Source organism: Ranitomeya variabilis, chromosome 4 (assembly GCF_051348905.1).
Source record: "Ranitomeya variabilis isolate aRanVar5 chromosome 4, aRanVar5.hap1, whole genome shotgun sequence".
NCBI lineage: Eukaryota > Metazoa > Chordata > Amphibia > Anura > Dendrobatidae > Ranitomeya > Ranitomeya variabilis.
Window position 1 is genome coordinate 407,053,764 of NC_135235.1, and position 24,174 is coordinate 407,077,937.

Consider the following 24,174-nt stretch of genomic DNA (forward strand, 5'->3'; position numbering starts at 1 on the left):
CTATTGAAAAGCGGCAGGCCAGACACAATAGCCGCAGGGGGCCGGAGCCTGCCGATATTTACTGTGGGAATTACAAAGGTGGGAGAGGTCAGAAGGGGAATATCTTGTCCCCTCTGCCCAGGGGGCGCAGCCTGTGGGCTGATGCATTAGGGACATGCCTCTCACATGGAAACTATTATACATACAAATAACTGCACAACATAATCTGGGTGCTGAGGGGTTCTGTAACACTCAACACTTAACTACATAAACAACATTGACACCCGATATCGCCCTCCATCACAACTGAATGCACCCATGCTCCCGTGTGGTCCTTTCTGCACCTGTTAAAATGACATCCCTTCTGGTATTAGTGACCTGGCAGTGGTGGCCACCATCAATCAGGAAGGAATTATGATAAACCTCATCAGATTTTTCTTGTTTTAACACAGGTCTCCCCTAAAAGAAATGGCTAGAGTTGTGACCAGGGCAGATTTATTTCCTAATGCCATGGGATTAAACAATGAAGGACGCTAGTAAATGACTGCACTCTGAGGTACGGGAACATATACTGGAACACTATAGCTTTTCATGATGCAAACAATAACATTTTATCTAACAGACTTACCCCTTTTAAAACATGGCCCCCAATATGGAACATATTCATTAGAAAAGGATACCAGTGGAGAAAGTAAAAGTCACACAAACTGTTCAGGGGACAGAGGGAGCTTTATTAAAATGAACAAACCCTATAAAAGTAACAGAAAATTGTATGTACAAATAAAGCGGGATTCTCAACGTAATCCACTTTGTGAGCTTCCGGCTCCTGGGTGCTCAGGACTATGGCGATTCTGGAAAGGAATGAAGAAAAAAAAAAAATAAAAAAAAAAAATAAAAAAATCACACGTTACAAGGCGTGAGAAAAGAGGTTATGGTATATTACAATATTCCAATACTTCCTGGTAGTTGGGGGTCCACCTGGCAGGGCTCAGACGGATCCTCAATATAGAGGCGTTAATGAATAATTAAACAGTCACATTGTTTTTTTTGTTTTATTTCTTTTATACAGTGCCTTGCGAAAGTATTCAGCCCCCTGGAACTTTTCAATCTTTTCCCACATATCATGCTTCAAATATAAAAGATACCAAATGTAAATTTTTGGTGAAGAACCAACAAGTGGAACACAATTGTGAAGTTGAACGAAATTTATTGATTATTTTAAATTTTTGTGGAAATTCAAAAACTGAAAAGTGGGGCGTGGAATATTATTCAGCCCCTTTAACTTAATACTTTGTTGCACCATCTTTTGCTACGATTACAGCTTCAAGTCGCTTGGGGTATGTCTCTATCAGTTTTGTACATCGAGAGACTGAAATTCTTGCCCATTCTTCCTTGGCAAACAGCTCGAGCTCAGTGAGGTTTGATGGAGATCGTTTGTGAACAGCAGTTTCAGCTCTTTCCACAGATTCTCGATTGGATTGAGGTCTGGACTTTGACTTGGCCATTCTAACACCTGGATACGTTTATTTGTGAACCATTCCATTGTAGATTTTGCTTTATGTTTGGGATCATTGTCTTGTTGTAAGACAAATCTCCGTCCCAGTCTCAGGTCTTTTGCAGACTCCAACAGGTTTTCTTCAAGAATGGTCCTGTATTTAGCTCTATCCATCCATCCATCTTCCCTGTCCCTGCTGAAGAAAAGCAGGCCCAAACCATGATGCTGCCACCACCATGTTTGACAGTGGGGATGATGTGTTCAGGGTGATGAGCGGTGTTACCTTTACGCCAAAATATCGTTTGGCATTGTTGCCAAAAAGTTCGATTTTGGTTTCATCTGACCAGAGCACCTTCTTCCACATGTTTGGGGTGTCTCCCAGGTGGCTTGTTGCAAACTTTAAACGATACCCATAAAAAGTATCTTTGAGAAATGGCTTTCTTCTTGCCACTCTTCCATAAAGGACAGATTTGTGCAGTGTACGACTGATTGTTGTCCGATGGACAGACTGTCCCACCTCAGCTGTAGATCTCTGCAGTTCATCCAGAGTGATCATGGGCCTCTTGGCTGCATCTCTGGTCAGTCTTCTCCTTCTTTGAGATGAAAGTTTAGAGGGACGGCCGGGTCTTGGTAGATTTGCAGTGGTATGATATTCCTTCCATTTCAATATGATCGCTTGCACAGTGCTCCTTGGGATGCTTAAAGTTTTGGAAATCATTTTGTATCGAAATCCGGCTTTAAACTTCTCCACAACAGTATCATGGACCTGCCTGTTGTGTTCCTTGGTCTTCATGATGCTCTCTGTGCTTCAAACAGAACCCTGAGACTATCACAGAGCAGGTGCATTTATACGGAGACTTGACTACACACAGGTAGATTATATTTATCATCATTAGGCATTTAGGACAACATTGGATCATTTAGAGATCCACAATGAACTTCTGGAGTGAGTTTGCTGCACTGAAAGGGGCCGAATAATATTGCACGCCCCACTTTTCAGTTTTTGAATTTCCACAAAAATTTAAAATAACCAATAAATTTCGTTCAACTTCACAATTGTGTTCCACTTGTTGTTGATTCTTCACCAAAAATTTACATTTGGTATCTTTATGTTTGAAGCATGATATGTGGGAAAAGGTTGGAAAGCTCCAGGGGGCCGAATACTTTCGCAAGGCACTGTACATTGCAGTCAGTTTAAGTGCTTGCAGATCAGTGGTGGTCTGGGTGGTGAGATCATTCAAGAGTCCTCCGTGAAGTGTGCAGCTCAGGTGTCCAGAGTTTGCACAGTGTGGCGTACAAATGAAAAAAAAACATACAAAAGAAAACTATGGCTAGATCTGTGCAATTCTCAGGGGACTTATGGGCAATCTGTGGAGGTCTAAGGACCTCTCCCCCCAGAAAAAAAAAAAATTGTACACATCAGATTTCAGGAGGTTCGTCATTTATGCTGGTACTGTTGTATTATGTAAATGTTGTGCATCAAATATACTGTGTAAGATACACAGCAAAAAGCCACATAAGAACATGGCCAAGTGCTGTCACTTCTCAGATTTTCTCCCTACAGTGCTCCTGACCACCTGCTGAGCCGAGCGCTAAAACACAGCCCCATTCACAAGAATCCAGCTGTGTACAGAACTCCAGCGCAGCAGGTGGCACGGCCAAGGGGAGAACGGCTGAACGCACAGTTGCTCCTTCACTCTAAAGGGGATAAAAATACTAATAAGCCATTATCTGCTAATGTAAACCAAGCTGCACGGATTCCACCCCAAATGTATACCTTTCCATTTGTTTCCCCCTTTGTGTCTTCCTCCACACCACTGCTGATCTGTGCTACCGTGCATGGACTGCTGGGCAATGAAATGCACAATTGGACAGTGACCCATTTATCTGCCGACAACTCCCAAAACCACAGACTATACATGGTTGGACACAAATATTGGGACACTCCTCTTAAATCAGTGAATTCAGGTTACCATTATCACGGGTATATAAAACCCAGCCCCTCACTTTGCAGTCGCCTTCACTAACATTTGTGAAAGAACGTTCTATAGAGCTCAGATACAAGTGCGGCCTGACATAGGATGTCACCAGTGTAACAGGACATTTCTGGTCTCCTAAATTATCTACAATCAAATCTGAGTTTATTATTGAAAAATGGAAGGGTTTAGGAGCCACAAAGTGACAGATGACGTAAAGTTGCAGAGTAGGGACTACGAGTGCTGAGGGGCATGGTACAGAGAAGTCACCACAGCTACGCTGAGTCAATAACTGCAAAGCACCTACCTCCTCTGGCATTAACATCAGCACAAAAACTGCATCAAGAGCTGCACGGCATGGGTTTCCTTGGCCAGGCAACTACATGAAAGCCTTACATCACCAAGCACAATGCCAAGAGTCAGATGGAGTAGTGTAAAGACGCCACCACTGAACTCTAAAGCTGTAGAAACTTGTTCTATGGATTGATGAATCACACTTCTCCATCTGGCATCTGATGGATTGTTCTGGGTTTGATGAAGGCCAGGAAAATGTTACCTTCCTGACTGCAATGTGCCACTGCCATGTTTGGTGCAGGAGACATAATGCTATAGGATTGTTTTACAGGGGTCAGCCTGCGCCCCTAATTTCCAGTGAAGGGGAATCTCAATACTTCAGCACTCCAAGACATTTTGGACAACTTTAGCTTCCAAGTTTGAGGAAAGGTTTGGGGAAGGCCCTAAAAACTCATTTGCTCAGACTGGCCTACCGCCTCAACGCATTAACCTAACTATCCCTGTGTGGCCCATTCAACAAAAAAAAAAAAAAAAAATCAGGTTCCTCGCATCATGCTCTCATACACTTTATGCAGTTAATAGCCCTCTGTGTCTGTACTGCTACATACTTAGGCTGTTAACTGGTTCATGCAGCTTTACATGAACACCCGAGCCTTACACTATGGTTGGTCCAAATAACTAAAGCAATTGTTACCATCCACCTCTTGTGTCTCCCCTTTTCCTCATAGTTTGTAAGCTTGCGAGCAGCAGGGCCCTCATTCCTCCTGGTATCTGTTTTGAACTGTGATTTCTGTTATGCTGTAATGTCTATTGTCTGTACAAGTCCCCTCTATAAGTTGTAAAGCGCTGCGGAATATGTTGGCGCTATATAAATAAAAATTATTATTATTATTTTCTGTTCCAGCATGACTGTGCCCCAGTGCATAAATCAAGGTCTTTAAATAAATAGTTAGGGCGAGTTTGGTGGGCAAAAACCTGACTGACCGCACAGAATCCAGACCTCATCCCATTCGAATACCATTAGTGATGAACAAGAACAGATTCTGAGCCCGGCTGCCTCATCTAACATCAGCGTCTGACCCCACAAATGCTTATCTGGAAGAATGTGCAAAAATGAACACAAGCTCCAAAAACTGTTCTGGATGCAGAATGGGGACCTGCTCTATATTAATGTCTATGGATGTAGAATGGGAGGTCATAAGAACTCCTATAGGAGTAATATGGAGGTGTCCCAATACTTGGGTCTTATTTCAAGACAATACCAGACACTGTACCCCACAGGCAGCTGTACATATAATGCTCCAAGTCAGAAGCCAAAATTCATGCCGCTTGAGCAGGCAGAAGGCCAGTCTCTAGCATTACATTGCATTATATTTAGGACTCCACAACCAGTAACAATGTATGAACCGGACGATGACCAGTGACTGATGGTCACTGAGCTAGATGCTATCAGTCAGTGGTACACTTGCCATCACCAGGCTCGCACACAGTGTTGCGAAATTCCCATTTACATCCAATATAGAAAGCAGCTAGGGGGCTGAAGGAGAAATAAGAAAGGACGCACAGGGTGCCTCGTTCTGCCCCTGGCTTCCATCCATCCATTTCATCTTACCTTCTTTTTCTTCTTGTCTTTCTTCTTTCTCCTTCTTTCTGGGTCATCTTCTCTTTGTTTCTTCTTCTTTTTCCTGTGATCAGAATCTGATGGTGTTTCTGTAGCAGAAGGCAGAACAGTGAAATGGAGATCACCTCCTCGCCCATCACATACACACACCCATCATACAGACCTGGAGGAGCCGGCTCCTGTGTTCTGCTTGCTTTGTGTTTCTTGTTCTTTTTCTTTGGGGGCTGTATGTGCATTAGACGACAGTGTTCTGGAAGCTGAAGGAAGATGGCAGAACATATATATGAAGCAGAGGACGGTGCAATCCAGCCTCAGCACTGCATGGATATGGACAATACAAAACTCCACTGCACTGTCCAAATTTCTAGCTTTGAAAAGTTGCCCACCCTAAAGACAAGTAACCGGCCTTAGTGGCCCACCGCCTCCTACCGCCTCTCATCTCATATTGCCAGTGAGGACAGGTTTGGGTCCCATGATCGGGGTCACAAGTTGATTTGGGAAACAATGCAGTAGACATTGCATTTATTGGGGTGTTCTACAAGAAAACCAGTCACTCCTATCAATTGGTAATGACAGCATTGGCGGTACACAAATACACTTCGTCTCACCGGGCCTGCATGTAGTCTGAAGCCAGTTAGTAGTGCGCCAGTCAGAGGAGTGAAGGAATTTCCGCAGATCGGTGGCTTTTCAATTAAAGATCGGAGACTGCTGTTATCCTGAGAGCCGGGGGTATCGATCATACCTACAAAAGAGGACACGGAGAAACGGAAGTGACTGATAGGATTAGGTCAGAAAGCACGGGCCATTCTCAGAATTTACTGGCCTCCACCACCTACATAACACTAAGGCTATGTGCACACGTTGCAGAATTGCAGTGGAAATTTCTGCGGCAATTCTGCAACTCCCTGCCGTGGGAAATACGCATGCAGAATTGGCATGCGTATTCCCGCTAAACACAAGCGTTTTGCAAGCGATCTGTAGCATCGCTTGGAAAACTGAGCGACAGGTTGGTCACATTTGTCAAACATAGTGCTTGACAAGTGTGACCATCTTTTTACTACTGATGCAGCCTATGCAGCATCAATAGTAAAAGATATAATGTTAAAAATAATAAAAAAAATAAATCGTGATATTGTCACCTTTCGGCATCCCCCGCAGACTTCCCGCTCCTCGCAATGCTCCCGTTCCCAGTAATGACCCCAGATGACGTAGCATCACGCGAGACTGCTACGTCATCACAGGTCATTGTCACAAGGCATTACTGGGAATGGAAGCATAGCGAGGAGCGGGAAGGTTGCGGGGGGCGGCGAAAGGTGAGAATATCACGATTTTTTATTTTAATAATTATTATTATTTTTTTACAGATATATGGAGGAGAGTCTCCTCTCCTCCACCCTGGGTACCAACCGCACATGATCCGCTTACTTCCCGCATGGTGTGCATAGCCACATGCGGAAAGTAAGCGGATCAATGCATTCCTATGTGTGCGGAATCCCCGCCATTCCGCACAAAGAATGAACATGCTGCGTTTTTTTCTGGAATGCGATTCTGCCGTGGAGTAATAAGCAGCATGTGCACAAAAAAATGCTGAATGCATTAAAAATGATGGGATGCTTATGTAAGTTTTTTTGGTGTTTTTTCGGCGAAAAACGCTAAAAAAAACCGCTAAAAATCCTGAACGTGTGCACATAGCCTAAAGGTTTCACCAGTAATACAGCGTGTTGTGTGACATGGGCCCCTCTGTGCAATGATAGAGAACACATTCTCCGACAGCTTTGTTTCCTCCAGTATAGGAAGAGAGGGAGATGCAGGCGTACGAAGGGTTTAATTCCGGTGGCAACTATGGATTGCACTTTCTGTTCAGCCCGTCTTCAATCTCTGAGGAGAGTTCATTAATCAGTGAAGGCAGTGCGGGGGGAAAAGGGGGCACAGCACCCGGACCCACAGTGATGAACACTATAGACTCCAGCATTATGGCAATTTATATTTCATGCTCAATGTGAGGTCTGTGTCCAGGAGGCGGCCATCTTCACTAGCTCTCATGTATCAGCACTGATATATTCCCGGAGTGCCCGACCCTTCAACTGCCCATGAAGCCTAGCAACCCGCTTGTGATGGCAGGCACTGAAGCATTCATACTTTCCTTCTAAGGCATCTGATCAAATGGCTGGCTACCGTCGCCGCCCCTGGATGGCCGAGTCTGCGAAAGCCGCAGTGTCATGACTCTCCTCTCTGACCCGGGGCAGGGCTTCTCTCCACAACGTCCATATGCCTGGACAGTGGTCATTTTCACTTCTTACCTGGCAGGTCCGGAAGAAAGTTGCTGAGTTTTTCTTTAACTTTCTTGCCACAGAATTTCCCAAATGAATGTTCCAGATTGTAATGTAGAATAAGATTAACGCTGCCTGTGAGGTCAGAGAGCCCTGAAAGAGACAAAAGAGACAAATCGAAAAAATAAGTAGAATCTAAAGGGTACAAGCAGATAACCACCCCCCCACACATCCTGGGGGCACCGATCCGCTATGAACACACACACTCTGGGGCAGCAGTCCGCTAAGGATAAACACCTCCCCCCCCCCCCACCCCCACACACTCCGGGGGCACCGATCCACTAGGGATAACCCTCAACACACTTCGGGGGCACAATCCGCTAAGGATAACACCCCCCCCCCCCCCGGGGGCATGATCCGCTAGGGATCTCCCCCCACACACACACACACCCCGGGGAGGGAGCACCGATCCGATAAAGAAATAACCCACTGGCAGATCAGAGCCCCCCACCCTGGAGACTCTGCTGTGCCCAGCACGGACATGGCGGTGCCCTCCTCGCCCGCCGGGGATGCTGAGAGTACGCCCCCTACCAGTGCTTGTGCTCCGGTTCAGGACCGGTTTCGGTGACCGATACCCTCCGTGTCATGGCTCGGGCTAGGAGACAGTAACAGCAGGTCACCGGGCACACAGAAGTCGGCATTACCCACCTGGCAGTTCTCGGAGCAGGTAGAAGGGACCGGACGAGCGCCGGGCTCCATCCTCCCCGGCAGGACCTGCAGACAGTGACGGCGGAGGCGGCAGGGGAGGGCCGGGAACTAAGGAGTTGGGCGCTCCAGAAACGGGATGAGGTTTACCTGCCCCAAACCCAACGCCGCCCCCAGAGACAACCGCCGCTACCCCCGGCCCAGAGGGAAGTGTCGGTGGCGGATCCGAAGGGACAAACAGTCCAGAGAAGCCCTCCATCATCCTGCATTGATATCCAGCCAATCAAACGCAGCCTCTTTCTGACGAGCGACCAATTGGAACATTATGCTAAGTCCCGCCTCCTGCTCTCGCAAGCTCAGAGAATCTGTTGCCACTTCCGGTGGGCTGAGCCTTCTCTTCCTCCATCCAATGACCATGCGCGCCTGCAGGTCTCAGCGCACAGGCCCATTCTCGGTCCTCATTCGTCACTGTCGCCGTCCCTGATAGGTTGGCGGTGTTGTGATGTAACGTTCAGCCTGGGCACTTCTGCGTCTCATTGGCCAGTGTAGTATAGCGCGCTGTGATTGGTCCGTGCGTCCCTGCGCTAGGTCCTGCTGCTCTGGGTTTCTGTGCAGTTAGAGTGGAAGCTCTCACACTGACAGTATGGCGGTGATCGCTCCGCTGCTGGCTCTGGTGTATGCGGCGCCCGGACTATGGCGCTGGGTGTCGCAGCCCTATTACCTGCTCTCTGCGCTGCTGTCAGCCTCCTTCCTCCTGATCCGTAAGGTTCCCCCTCTGTGCACTGCGCTGCCGAGCCAGCGGGAGGATGGCAACCCCTGTGACTTTGACTGGGTGAGGATACTGCAGGTGCTCAAGGGCACAGGGTGGGCACAGGGTGGGCACGGGTACTGCACTGCTGTACGGTAGTGTGCCCCTCTCCCTTATAGCCTGGCACATGTGGCCACACCGGGAGACATTGCTCCGGTACTGTGATCGGTTTCCAGGTCTCGCTTCTATTCCTAAGGTTGTGGTGGCCGCTCGTATTCCCTGGCTTGCCAGTGTGTGGTCACTGGGGGTCTCGCCTCCGATGCCCTTGATCAGCCTCTTCCACTACAGCTCAGAAACAGTGCTTGGCACCGCTGCCCCTTGTGTGAGCTGTAGTGGCGGGCACCGCTGCCCCTTGTGTGAGCTCTAGTGCCTGGCACTGCTGCCCCTTGTGTGAGCTCTAGTGCCTGGCACTGCTGCCCCTTGTGTGAGCTCTAGTGCCTGGCACCGCTGCCCCTTGTGTGAGCTGTAGTGCCTGGCACCGCTGCCCCTTGTGTGAGCTGTAGTGCCTGGCACCGCTGCCCCTTGTGTGAGCTGTAGTGCCTGGCACCGCTGCCCCTTGTGTGAGCTGTAGTGGCGGGCACCGCTGCCCCTTGTGTGAGCTCTAGTGCCTGGCACTGCTGCCCCTTGTGTGAGCTCTAGTGCCTGGCACTGCTGCCCCTTGTGTGAGCTCTAGTGCCTGGCACCGCTGCCCCTTGTGTGAGCTGTAGTGCCTGGCACCGCTGCCCCTTTTGTGAGCTGTAGTGCCTGGCACCGCTGCCCCTTGTGTGAGCTCTAGTGCCTGGCACCGCTGCCCCTTGTGTGAGCTGTAGTGGCGGGCACCGCTGCCCCTTGTGTGAGCTGTAGTGCCTGGCACTGCTGCCCCTTGTGTGAGCTGTAGTGCCTGGCACCGCTGCCCCTTGTGTGAGCTGTAGTGCCTGGCACCGCTGCCTCTTGTGTGAGCTGTAGTGCCAGGCACCGCTGCCCCTTGTGTGAGCTGTAGTGCCGGACACAGCTGCCTCATCGCCGCTTGTATGAGCTGTAGTGCCGGACACAGCTGTCCCATCGCCGCTTGTACGAGCTGTAGTGCCGGGCACGGCTGTCCCATCGCCGCTTGTATGAGCTGTAGTGCCGGGCACGGCTGCCTCACCGCCTCTTGTGCGAGCTGTGGTGCCGGGCACGGCTGCATTGGGTACTGCTCTGGTTGTTTCTTCTGGCCATATATTGATGGTGTACGCTGATGATCTGGACTTTGCAGCGCAGTAAATGTGACTGTGCCTGGCACCGCTCATCCGCCATAATTTGTATAGGCTAAGCTGAAGTACTGGGCACAGCTGCGCTGGTTGAGTTGTTGTGCCCTGCGATCGTACCTGGATGGCTGCACCGATCTCCTGTCTATAGTCCGTACCAGGTATCAGGGCTGTGGAGGAAACCGGTATTAGTAAACGTTTCTCAGCCCCCTGTGGGACCAAGGAGGAAGATTCTTATGTTTGTGTGTAACTCCGAATTATTCTCTGCTTTCTGTAATGGAAAGTAGCTCCAACTAGCATAGCTGCAGTATAAAGCATGGGGGAAGGACTGACCAAAGTAGGGAGTGCTGGAGACTAAATGGCAAACCCCATACACAGTCGGAGCTGACTTTTCTTCTTTTTTTTTTCCAAGAGAGAAGTGGAGATCTTGATGTTTCTCAGCGCCATCGTGATGATGAAGAACAGGCGGAGTAGTAAGTCTGAGTGTTGCCCTCATAACGTTCCAGTCCCGATTGGTGCTAATATCGCCATTTAGCCATGAATTGGAGCTCTAAGCTTAATGGGACACCATAACTCCTGGTGCAGCGGCGCGGAGAGACGAGCCCTCATCTTTCCAGTTTACAGAAAGTGCCCCTTCCTGTTTTTCCTCTTTCACCATGTTTGTGTATGAAGAATGCAAATAGCAGGAGGACAGGGGCTCCAGTGCCATCTATTGGGGGTAGCAATCCTAAATGTCAATGGCGACCCGATAAAGAGCCTTGGAACTTGATTTATTATACAGGGTCGATACTGACTTATAGGATTGCTATACATAATGGGTGGGACTAGATTTGCAGTCCTTTCTCGATGAAAGACTATTTGCATATATAGTCTTAGGTTAGCATTACATGGCCTATAAGTCTCCTTACACTGGCTTTGTAATCTCCACAAGGAGAAACTTTATTTTTTTTAACATCAGATATATAAGTGATATTTCAGACATATGAGGATCTGACAGCTGTTCTGCTCAGCTGTGGCTGATGTGGGATGGCACGGGGCAGCACTGGTTGTGATGCTGCATTGTCAGTGCCTGAACCCATTTCTTTCTTTCAGTCACCATTGAACAGCACATTGGGAATATCTTCATGTTCAGCAAGGTGGCCAACACAATTCTGTTCTTCCGCTTGGATATCCGTATGGGCCTATTGTATGTCACCCTGTGCCTAGGTGAGTCCTAAAGACCTATTGTAATGTGTGCAGGCCCTTCTGTAGTCCCCCAAATTAACTCTTAAAAGAACGCTATTACTATTGTTAAATGTGAACTGCTGTCACTGTTTTCCTCCGCAGTCTTCCTGATGACGTGTAAGCCCCCGCTCTATCTGGGCCCTGAGCATATCAAATATTTCAGTGACAAAACAATCGAGGTAAATGCCCCGGGGGGCCTTTCATTACCAGGGGTTATTTGTGGAATGTAAATGGCACAGACTGCTTGACCAAAATCTAGGAAGTCGTGCGTCCCCTCAGCAGTACTGACTCTAACAGCTGTGGGGACTCGAACGTGTCACTGGAGCACCCTAGGAAACTCTAGTAGCGAGCACTTTACCTCATCACTAGTTCTTGTCACTCCTGTGATGACCGGAGTGCAGCATCAAGTTCATACATCGTCTACCCTTTCTTTGCAGGAGGAGATGCAATCGGATCGACGCGTTTCATGGATTGTGGAATATTTTGCAAACTGGTCATCTGAATGTCAGTCATTTGCCCCCATTTACGCAGAGCTGTCACTAAAGTATGTCCTCTTTCCATTCTGTCGCGCACTCTAACACACACACATGTGCTTTCTCCTGACCCGATGTTTCTCGTTCCTGCCCACAGGTATAACTGTGCCGGTCTGAAGTTTGGTAAAGTGGATATAGGCCGATATCCAGACGTCAGCACTAGGTAAGAATGGTTGCCCCCAGAACTTGTGGCCATTGAGGCTCCCACATCTGGCTGGTGCCTTCACAATCGTTCTGCCCTGCAGCATCTCCTGTTATTCCTGGACTGCTGCGTCCCACCATTCACATGATGTATGTATTACAGGTACAACGTCAGCACCTCTCCGCTGTCCAAGCAACTTCCCACACTTATCTTGTTTCAAGGTGGCAAGGAGATCTTGCGGCGACCACAGGTGGATAAAAAGGGGCGGGCGGTGTCTTGGAGCTTCTCTCAGGTAACTTTCTTTGTAAGCACAAGCGTGAATAGAGCCATGTGTAATCCTGCATATCTTGTCTCAGCAGTACACCCCCCATGGCACACACGGACCATTTATATGTTTGGCTGAACAAGACCAGAGGCAGAGCCAGTAATAGAGAGATTTACATGTCTTCTGTATTTTGGAACCACTCCTTTGAATGAGGACTGTGGGTCCGGGCACAGAGACCCCTGGTCAGGACCAGGAATTATTACCACAGACTGGAAAAATATGACAGCTAAATGGTTGTGTCCTAAATGTCTGTCAATTCTTGAAGCAGCCATATTGGTTTTGCTCAATTTTGGGGAAGACTCGAGTGGAATTCCTATTACTGAGTCCCTGCAAACTGCAGCTCTGGAGGAGTCGTGTTCTAAATGGCTGTCCTCTTACTGCTGGACAGCAGCCGGTCCTCTGGTGAAGATGTCCCATTTGGGTATAGACTGCATCTAAAATTTATTTATTGTTTTTTATCTCCTTGTATATCAGGAAAATGTTATTAGAGAGTTCAACCTGAACGAGCTGTACCAGCAAGCGAAGAAGACCTATAAGAACCAAGATGAGGCAGAAGCAAAGGAGAATCCCCCAATTGAGAGCAAGAAGGACCAGTAACTTGGGGGCTGCTGCTCATGTTCCTCCATCCTCTTGTAAATAGAATAGAACTACCATTCTATTAATGATTTCAAGTTCTTCATTCAACCTCGTCAAGGCAATTTTTTTTAATGAATGTATAGTTAAGAGGCAGCCCAGGGGACTGTGATTTCTCCATTTGTGTCGGTCCTCCCTCCACTGTTGCACTATTTCTGCTCGTTCTTGCCAACATCTTCAAGACGGAACTGCGACTCTGCCGGCCATTATGTGTACGTTGTGACGTCTGCTCACGACTAGAAGAGTCATGTAATCCAAACCATGAACATTGCCGATTTATTCCGTGAGAGGCTATAATAAAGGGTTCCTCTCTAACCATTTCCGAAGTCTCTGTATATTCTCCTGAGCGTCATTAATGGCTTATCTCAGATTAGGAAAAATGGTCTGCGTTCTCCAGAACCTGTAACTGTAGAAAACCAGACCCCTTATGTATGGCCATTTTTCTAGTCTCCCATTTCCCTGCCTGTGACCCTCCTAAAGGGTGGAAATGATGATCTAAGGATGTCAGCAGTGTTTTCTGTGTACAGGATTGTCCTGGAATAATGGTTGTTCTGCAGTATCCGGCAGCGGCCACTACATTGGATGGAGCTATGGAATGCAGCTCTGTTCAATGTGTTCATATCGGATGGTCCTTATAAAAGCTAACGAGTGGATCGCCAGACCCCTATAGATCTTACACTGACAATGTATCCTTAGGATAGGTCATCAATATCTTCTAACCAGCCAACTTTGTTACACTCCCAAGACAGACACATTGAGCCGGTCAGGGTGTGTGAATTAGGTTCCTCGGGGCACACGCTGGTCGGGTTAGTTAGCATATTCCTCTAACAGCAGAAATCTGAGAAAGCGTCATGGAATTTTTACTATATATTGAAATGATGCAATATTGTAGCACATGGAACAAGTGATCAAACAATAGCAGGTTTAAGTCCCCCTATGGGGAGTAAAGGGAAAAAAAATCACTCCCATATTCCCAATGAAAAATAGTTAAAAAAATTTTTTTTAGTATCACCACATCTGTAAAAGTCCAACTTACAAAAAATATATTTTAACCCATACAATAAGTCATAAAGGGGGAAAAAAATACTGAAAATGAATTTTTTTCTTTTTTAGGAACCCCCCCAAACCTTCCACAAAAAATACATTAAAAAAAGCCAATAAACTGTATGTACCCCAAAATGATATTATTAGAAACTATAGCTTGATGTGACGAAAAAATAAGTTGCAGCTCCCAAAAAATTAAACTTTTTTTTTTTTTTTTCAAATTTCAGATTTTTTTCATTTTAAGCCACTAAAATAGTAAAAAAAAAAAAATAAATAAATACAAAATGTTTGGAATCTCTGTAATCAAACTGACATGTAGAATTGTGTTCCTAGGTCATTTGCACCTCAAAATGAACACTTTAAAAAGCTAATTTTATTTTGTCGCCATTTCACTTCAGTTGGAATTTTGTTTCACCATTTTCCAAACATCACAAGGTAAACTATAGTTTGACAAAAAATAAGCCCTCAAATGTCTGTTTATGTAAAAATAAAGTTATGCCTCTTGAAAAAGGGGAGAAAGGAAAAAAAATGATGGCAAACATTAAAATTGTTAAGGAGTTAACGCTTATCACATGAGGGGATGAGGTTTTTATTGTTGGGAACATATTTTAACAGAAATAAAACCTGAATTCTAAACCTAAAGTGTTAAAAACAATACACAAAGTGTCGTCCTTGTGGCTAAAATGTACTCAGGATGGTCCTGGAGGCACATAACTGCTCCAAAAATAAAAGCGGAAGATGTCCAGAGTTCATAGATGTCGTTGAGTTTGTGTCAAGTTGTACGCTCATAGGCATAAGTAGAGAACCAGATGGCGGTAACACCTGAAGTCACACTATGGGGAAGGGGCTTAGAATGTGAAGAAAAGTGATTGTATCACTACACATTCCTGTAAAGGAAGACAATAAAGGAAAGATGCTAATTGGAGTTTGCTACAAGCCTCCTATTATAACTGAACAGGTCGAGGATGAAATGCTACAACAAATTAACAAGGCAGCAGATAATAATTGGGTCCTTACTATTGGGGATTTCAACTATCCAGACATTCAATGGGACATGGTTGCAGTGACCATAATATGGTAAGTTTAAGTCAAACATTCAAAAGGGGAAAGGTCAAAATCTGGAACTTTAAGAAAGCTGATTTTCGACAAATTAAGGGAAGAACTTAATCAAATAGTCTGGGACAATGTCATGGTAATTGGGGATACTGAACATAAATGGGGCATTTTTGAGGAAATACTTTGCAAAGGCATTTGATACTGTACCACATAACAACCTTATACTAAAGTTACAGAAGCGGAAACTATATGCAGATGGGTATATGAATTGGCTGATTGACCGGAAACTAAGAGTTGTCATAAATGGTGCGTTCTCTAAATGAGATCTAGTCAACAGTGAGGTACCGCATAGATCTGTGCTAGGACCGATTCTTTGTAACCGCTTCATTAATGACATTGTGGATGAGATTGAAAGTAAAGAGTCAGTCTTTGCTGACGACACCAAACTATGTAGGATATTAAAATCTGACTTGGACTTTACAATTTTGCAAAATGATCTGGATAAGATGTCAGAATGGCAAATGAGGTTTAATGTAGATAAATTGAGAGTAACGGACCTACAGCGCGGTAAATAAGTATTTGATCCCTTGCTGAGTTTGTAAGTTTGTCCCCTGACAAAGACATGAGCACTCTATAATGTTAAGTGCAGGTTAATTTTAACAGAGAATCAGAATATCAAAAATAAAATCCAGAAAATCACATTGTATAAAAAATATACAGTACATTTATTTTCATTTTGCAGTGAGAAATAAGTATTTGATCCTTCTGACAAGACTTAATACTTGGCAGCAAAACCCTTGTTAGCAAGCACAGCCGTCAGACGTTGTTTGTAGTTGATGATGAGGTTTGCGCACATGTCAGGTTGGAATTTTAGTCCACTCCTCTTTGCAGATCATCTCTAAATCATTAAGATTTTGAGGCTGTCGCCTGGCAACTCGGAGCTTCCAACTCCCTCCATACGTTTTCTATGGTATTAAGGTCTGGAGACTGGCTAGGCCACACCATGACCTTAATGTGCTTCTTTTTGAACCACTCATTTGTTTCCTTGGCTGTATGTTTTGGGTCATTGTGTTGCTAGAAGACCCAGCCTCGGCCCATTTTTAATGTCCTAGCGGAGGGAAGGAGGTTGTCACTCAGCATTTTACGGTACATGGCTCCATCCATTCTCCCATTGATGTGGTGAAGTCCCATGCCCTTAGCAGAGAAACACTCCCAAAGCATGTTTCCACCTCCATGCTTGACAGTGGGGACGGTGTTCTTTGAGTCATAGGTAGCATTTCTCTTCCTCCAAACACTGCGAGTTGAGTTAATGTCAAAGACTTCAATTTTTGTCTCACCTGACCACATCACCTTCTACCAATCACACAGAATCATCCAGGTGTTCATTGGCAAACTTCAGGAGGGCCTGCACATGTGCCTTCTTGAGCAAGGGGACCTTGCGGGCACTGCAGGATTTTAAATGTTTATGGTGTAATGTGTTACCAATGGTTTTCTTGGTGACCGTGGTCCCAGCTGCCTTGAGATCATTAACAAGTTCCCCCCGTGTAGTTTTAGGCTGATTTCTCACCTTCCTCATGATCAAGGATACCCCATGAGGTGAGATTTTGCATGACGTCTCAGATCGATGTCTATTGAGTCATTTTTTTTATTTCTTCCATTTTCTTACTATTGCACCAACAGTTGTCTCCTTCTCACCCAACGTCTTACTAATGGTTTTGTAGCCCATTCCAGCTTTGTGCAGGTCTATGATCTTCTCTCTGAAATCCTTATAAAGCTCTTTGGTCTTGCCCATGTTGTTGAGGTTAGAGTCTGACTGATTGAGTCTGTGCACAGGAGTCTATTATAAAGGTGACTATGTAAGATAGCTGTCTTTAACTCCTTTGAGTTGAAGCCCTTTTCTGTTTTTGCGTTTGTTTTTTGCTCCCCTTCTTCCCAGAGCTATATTGAGGCTTGTGAGGGCTTGTTTTTTGAGGGACAAGTTGTCATTTTGAACGGCACTATTGTTTTTACCATATTGTGTACTAAAAAACTTCCAAAGTCCGGGGAAAATTGCAAACCAAAAAGTACAATTCCACAACAGTTGTTTGGATTTTACCATGTTCACCAAAAGTTAAAACTGACCTGCCATTATGATTCTCCAGGTCATTACGAGTTCATAGACACCAAACATGTGTAGGTTCTTTTTTTATTTAAGTGTTGAAAAAAATCAAAATTTTGTTTAAAAAAAAAAAAATTACTCCATTTTCTGATACCCGTAGCGTCTCCATTTTTCATGAACTCAGGTTGGGTGAGGGTTTATTTTTTGCGAACCGAGATGACGATTTTAATGATACCATTTTAGTATAGATACAATATTTTTATTTCCCTTTTATAGCATTTTAATGCAATGTTTTGGCGACCAAAAAACGTAATTCTGGTGTCTTGATTTTTTTTCTCATTACGCCGTTTAGCGATCAGGTTAATTTTTTCTTATATTGATAGATCGGGCAATTCTGAACACGGTGATACCAAATATGTGTGTGTTTTTGGCATGCTTCAACAGTCTCCATGGGAGACTAGCTGCTGCTATAACCCGATCAGCTCTACTACATACAGGTGATGATCAGATCGCCTGTATGTTGCATAATACCTCAGTTGCTATGACCGCCGACCACTGTGTGGCACTCATGGCAATCCGGCAGTGACAACCATAGAGGTCTCCAGAAGACTTCTAGTTGTCATGCCAACCCATCAGTAACCCACGATCACGTGATGGGGGTCACCGATGGGCGGATTTGCGGCTCGATTGCGGGAACCGCATGGTAAATGCCGCTGTCAGCGTTTGACAGTGACATTTAACAGGTGTGAAAAACTTGTTGCATCATTCCCAAGAAGACTCGTGGCTGTACTAGCTCAAAAGGGTGCTTCTACTCAATACTGAGCAAAGGGTCTGAACACTTATGACCATGTGATATTTCAGTTTTTCTTTTTTAATTAATTTGCAAACATTTCTACATTTGTTTTTTTTTTCAGTCAAGATGGGGTGCAGAATGTATATTAATGAGAAAAAATTAACTTTTTTGAATTTACCAAATGGCTGCAATGAAACAGAGTGAAAATTTAAAGGGGTCTGAATACTTTCCGTACCCACTGTATGTAATTTATACAATGTGATTTTCAGGATTTTATTTTTGATATTCTATCTCTCAATGTTAAAATTAACCTACCCTTCAAATTATACTGTTCATGTATTTGTCAGTGGGCAAACTTACAAAATCAGCAAGGGATCAAATAATTATTTCCCCTTCCCCTTGGGGCCACTATAGGACACTCACTGACAGATATTTATATGGGTGAGTCTAGCAAACCTTAAAGGGATAGTTCCTTACACTTTGTAGGGAGTTTGCAGGTAAGGGCAGAGACACACTGCCGGATTTCTCGTGTGAGGATCGCACCGCACTGCACGGACTGGCCGGCACCTCTCCTGCCCGGAGCATGACAGCATGATGGGTTACTATGCAGCTGTCAAGCTCAGGTCAGGAGAGCCGACAGTACGAGTTTTACGATGCGATTCTCACAGGAGAAATACGGCCATGTGTCTCTGCCCTTAGAATGAGGGTTCAGGATCCATCTCATGCCTATTGCACTTATGGATCATTATTAATATTTTTCTTGCATTATGCACTTTACTCAATTCTTGTTACTGCAGTACTTGCTATGGATTGTGTCCTTAAGGCTTGCGAGCCATCGTTCTCTGTTACAATAGTAGCGGTGTCCTTCCACACGAGTTTTTGTACGTGCCTTGTCTGTTTCTGTTTACTTAGTTTTGTATGTTAGCTACCATATTTATTAATCAAATTATTGGGTTTTCAATTTGAGAAAAAAAACTTGTTTGGACTTATACTCCGTTTTTCTGTGTAGGATATATGATCGGTTGGGGTGTCCATATTATTTATAATTGGTCTATGTAATTGGCACATGGCCATTTAGGATACTTTGATATGTATCAGTGGATTTTGCATCTATTATTTCCCCCTCTGTAGGACGGAGTAATCCTATTGCTGCATGTACATTAAATGGGAGTATACACGGGGCTACAGAACAGGTGAAGGACTTGTGCATTTTGGTTACAAGTAAGCTGAGCAGCAGTACTCAATGTCAAGCAGCAGCTGCAAAAGCAAAACAAGATTTTAGGATGTATAAAGAGATAAAATCTTGTGATCCCAACGCATTAGTACCTCTTTACAAATCACTTGTGAGGCCACATCTAGAATATGGGCTCTAGTTTTGGGCTCCACATTTTAAAAAGGATATTCAGAAGTTAGTCAGTTCAAAGGCGGCAACCTGATTATTACAAGGGATGGAGGGCCTCTCATATGATGAATAGTTGGGCTTGTTTAGCTTAAAAAAAAAAAAAGACGCCTCAGAAAGGATCTCATTTACATGTATAAATACGGTATATGTGTGGTGGGTACAAGGTACTTGCACATGACTAGGGGATGCGGGGTCCCCTGCACATGACTATGACCAGGGGACACTCATTACAGATAGAAGAAAGGCGATTCTGGCAGCTAAATAGGAAAGGGTTCTTTACAGTTAGAGCAGTCAGAATGTAGAATGCCCTAATGCAAGATGCAGTAATGGCAGACACTAGAACAGCTTTTAAAGGGAACCTGGCACCTGAATTTGGCGGGACCGGTTTTCGGGTGTTTGATTCACCCTTTCCTTACCTGCTGGCTGCATGCTGGCCGCAATATTGAAGTTCATGCTCTGTCCTCCGTAGTACACGCCTGCGCAGTATGCTTTGCCCAACTGCAGGCAAAGCCGAAAAGCATTAGTGCGCATGCGCCGGCGCACTATGTCCCGGAATACAACGAAATACTTCCGGGACATAGTGCGCCGGCGCATGCGCACTAATGCTTTTCAGCTTTGCCCGCAGTTGGGCAAAGCATACTGCGCAGGCGTGTACTACGGAGGACAGAGCATGAACTTCAGTCCAATATTGCGGCCAGCATGCAGCCAGCGGGTAAGGAAAGGGTGAATCAAACACCCAAAAAACCCCGCCCATATGACCGAAAACCGGTCCCGCCAAATTCAGGTGGCAGGTTCCCTTTAAAAGAGTGCTGGATGATTTCCTCGATACACATAACATTGTGGGTTATTCTTATCTTAGTGGCAAAATGTCCAATTGGTGGAGGAAGGTTGAGCTTGATTGACCTAGGTCTTTTTTCCAACCTATGTAACTATATACTCACTCCCATAAAACTGAGCCGAAAACCAGTGTGAACACTTTTATATCTGCAATAAAAACATTTTAGGGATTACTTTCATAAGTTCAGAACTCGAATAGCATAATCCTTTGTCTTCAGAACTTGTGTGACCATCCTCTAAAGAGCCTTCAACCATAACTTGGATTATCAGGTACAGATACTGATCTGTAGACAGCTTACAGAGGTGGTTTATAAGACATCTGCACTAAAAAGAGAAGAGCGCTTTCAGTAAAAGCTAACCCTTCATGCTAGAAGGCATACATGGGTCACAGGTAGTGATGGGTGAACCCATGAATGTTCGTGTCTGGCCGAACATCTAAAATAAGCTCAGTTAAGGTACCAGAATTCAAAACCGGACCCCCATTCATATGGGGGACCCAAACATCCGTTATTTCCCACACTGTCATCTGCGTAACAGCACGGGAAACATGGGCTCTGATCGGCGCAAAGATCGTTACAAGTCAGAGTGCTGCGGTTCCCATGCAGATAACAGCGCGAGTCAGCTGTGACTGGCAGTAAAAAGGTTACCGCTGGTCACAGCCGTTAGCTGAAAGTACTACTCTCATCATCCTACAGCAGCGAGTGCAGGCGAGGTTGATGTGAGTATTCATTAGTCGGCACCTCTGCAATAAATAAAAATGGTGTGGGTTCCCCTCTACTCGAGCTACCGTAAAACCCGTTGCCTGTGAACTCTGGTAACTTACCAGAGTTCACAGCCACCAGGTCTCCCGTCAGCTGCAAGGCATAGAAACCTCATGGGAAACTTTGAGACATTTTACGGTTACTTGTGTTTCCAGCTGCTGAAACACCAGGAGGCTGTTAACTAAGGTTACCCCTAGATGTAAATTTTACTGTACTTGTTAATTAAAAAAAAAAACATGGGTGTGGGGTTCCCCGTAATTTTCATAGCCAGCAGAGGGAACGCTGATGTTAATACTCTTGGAACGGGCCAATAGCAATAAAGGTTCCCAGACTATTAATATCAGTTCACAGCTGTTTACTTAGCCTTTACTGGTTATTATAAGGGAGACCCCACCCCACCTAAAAAAAAAAATGACGTGGTAACCCATATAATCAATAACCAGCCAACATTAAACAGCTGTGGGCTGATATCGATAGCCTGGAAAGGGCCAGGAATAGAATATTGGCCCCCTCCCAGACTAAAAACCATCAGCTCTCAGCCACCCCAGAAATGGTGCAAGTATTATGTGCGCGAATCCTAGCGCTTAGTCTCGCTCTTTCCACTTGCCCTGGTGTGGTGGCAAGTGGGGTAATAGTTGTGAAGTTGATGTCAGCTGATATCAAGCCCACAGGTCAGTAATGGAGAGGTATCTATAAGACTTCCCCCATTAATAACCCCATAGTCCTATTGTAATAAAACACATCCAAAATAAAGTCCTTTATTTGAAAAAAAAAAAAAAACTCCCCACCCTTTTACCTATTTTAAAAAACTAAAAATAATAAACCACCATATTCCTTACCTGTCTGACCAGAAAATAATCCATACCTGTCCCCCCAAACTCCAGCTCTGCTACATCTGGGTGGTTTGTTGAACAGTGGCATGATGCGACCACTCAGCAAGCCAGCCAGAACACACGGACAGGAGCGTAATTAGTGACGAATAGTGATGAGCGAGTGTACTCGTTGCTCGGGGGACCTCCGAGTATTTGTTAGTGTTCGGAGATTCCGTTTTCATCGCCTCAGCTGAATGATTTACAGCTACTAAACATCTTGATTACATGTGGGGGTTCCCTAGTAACCAGGCAACCCCCACATGTACTCAGCGTGGCTTGTAGCTGTAAATCATTCATCTGCCGTGATAAAAACTAAATCTCCGAACACTTCCAAATACTCGGAGGTCACCGAGCGTGCTCTGGGAAAACCTGAGCAACGAGTACACTCGCTCATCACTAGTGACGAACCCCGGTCACTTCACTGATGTCACCGCTCGCTGCGTGAGAAAGAGGGCAGATGCAAGATGATGACCGTGACCTAACCGTCCGTAACCTTTTTACCGCCGGTCACAGCTGCTGGCACACATGGCTCCGTGCATAGACAGTAGGTGTTCGGTACAGACGGCAAACTTTACTGTTCGGGTTCACCCATCACTAGTCACAAGTCTTAACCCCTTTCTGACATTGGGACAATAGTATGCCAATGTCCGACACCCTCCCTTTGAGGTGGGCTCCGGCGGTGAGCCCACATCTTACCCGGCACATGTCAGCTGTTTTGAACAGTTGACATGTGCCTGGAACAGCTGCGGGTGGAAGCCACCCACGGCTGTTAACCCGTTAAATGCTGCTGTAAAACACTGACAGCGGTATTTAACATGCAATTCCGGCAATCGCGCCAGAAATCCGCCCATTAGTGACCCCCGTCACGAGATCGCGGGTCACCGATGGGTTGGCATGACAACCAGAAGTCTTCTGGAGACCTCTATGGTTGTCACTGCCGGATTGCTATGAACTCCGCCCGGTGGTGATCATTGCCTGTATGTAGCAGAACCGATCGGGTTATGGCAGCTTCTAGTCTCCCAAAGGAGACTATTGAAGCATGCCAAAAGTGAAAAAAAAAAAAAAAAAGTGAAAAAAAAATTATAAAAAAGTCCAAATCACCACCCTTCGCCCCATTCAAAATAAAACAATAAAAAAATCAAACCTACACATATTTGGTATCGCTGCGTTCTAAACGGCGTAGCGAGAAAAACTAAAAATGCTAGAATTACATTTTTTTTGGTCGCTGCGACATTGCATTAAAATGCAATAATGGGCGATTAAAAGAATGTATCTGCACCAAAATGGCATCATTAAAAACTTCAGCTCAGCACGCAAAAAATAAGCCCTCACCAGACCAGAGATCACGAAAATGGAGCTACTACGAGTATCGGAAAATGATGGAATTTTTTTTAAAAGTTTGGAATTTTTTTTCACCACTTAGATAAAAAAAGAACCTAGACATGTTTGGTGTCTATGAACTCGTAATGACATGGAGAATCATAATGGCAGGTCAATGTTAGCATTTAGTGAACCTAGCAAAAAAGCCAAACAAAACAACCAACAACTGTGGGATTGCACTTTTTTTGCAATTTCATCGCGTTTGGAATTTTTTTCCCCCGTTTTCCAGTACACAAAATGTTGAAACCAATTATGCCGTTCAAAAGTACAACTTGTCCCGCAAAAAAAACAAGCCCTCACATGGCCATATTGACAGGAAATAAAAAAAAGTTATGGCTCTGGGAAGAAGGGGAGCAAAAAACGAAGATGCAAAACCTAAAATACCTCCAGACATGAAGGGGTTAAAGTGGAATTGCTAAGGAAAAAAAATAATCTCTGGAGTGATGCAAAGCATTCTTTTTACCATATCAATGCAAAAAAAACCAACCTGTCACTAATATAATTATCAACACTCTTGGCCTCTTTATACATTCTTCTGGAGTTTCAGTCTCTTGACTTCTGGTAGGCGACCTTTATCTCACATCCATCATTACCCCATAACCATCCACCCATCTCTACCCCACAGCTACTGGATATAATGTACCGTAGTTTTTATCTCATTCTCACATGGTTTCGGAATCTCCCTGTCAAACATCATCCA

At 45.1% G+C, this 24,174-nt stretch overlaps 2 protein-coding genes across 3 annotated transcripts in view; one reads left to right on the top strand and one right to left on the bottom strand.

The window, feature by feature from the left end:
- Positions 1 to 689: 689 nt before the first annotated feature.
- On the bottom strand, positions 690 to 8,772 carry MED19 (mediator complex subunit 19). Its single transcript, XM_077251123.1, has 6 exons — positions 8,344 to 8,772; positions 7,666 to 7,788; positions 5,974 to 6,107; positions 5,529 to 5,622; positions 5,357 to 5,454; positions 690 to 830 (listed from the first exon to the last, which is right to left on the bottom strand). Exons 1-6 carry the CDS (start codon positions 8,600 to 8,602, stop codon positions 774 to 776), a joined length of 765 nt encoding a protein of 254 aa, XP_077107238.1. The 5' UTR covers positions 8,603 to 8,772; the 3' UTR covers positions 690 to 773.
- A 10-nt stretch (positions 8,773 to 8,782) lies between these two features.
- Positions 8,783 to 24,174, top strand: part of TMX2 (thioredoxin related transmembrane protein 2) — a 37,244-nt gene continuing 21,852 nt past the window's right edge. Inside the window, exons 1-8 of one of the 2 annotated variants that reach the window (XM_077251120.1) lie at positions 8,783 to 9,172; positions 10,787 to 10,847; positions 11,467 to 11,580; positions 11,701 to 11,777; positions 12,036 to 12,142; positions 12,229 to 12,294; positions 12,436 to 12,565; positions 13,073 to 13,551. In XM_077251120.1, coding sequence (XP_077107235.1) covers positions 8,984 to 9,172; positions 10,787 to 10,847; positions 11,467 to 11,580; positions 11,701 to 11,777; positions 12,036 to 12,142; positions 12,229 to 12,294; positions 12,436 to 12,565; positions 13,073 to 13,195 — 867 coding nt within the window. In that variant the 5' untranslated portion in view covers positions 8,783 to 8,983 and the 3' untranslated portion in view covers positions 13,196 to 13,551. Of the gene's footprint in view, positions 9,173 to 10,786; positions 10,848 to 11,466; positions 11,581 to 11,700; positions 11,778 to 12,035; positions 12,143 to 12,228; positions 12,295 to 12,435; positions 12,566 to 13,072; positions 13,552 to 24,174 lie in introns of those variants that run through there. The other variant, XM_077251121.1, reaches the window with a different exon arrangement.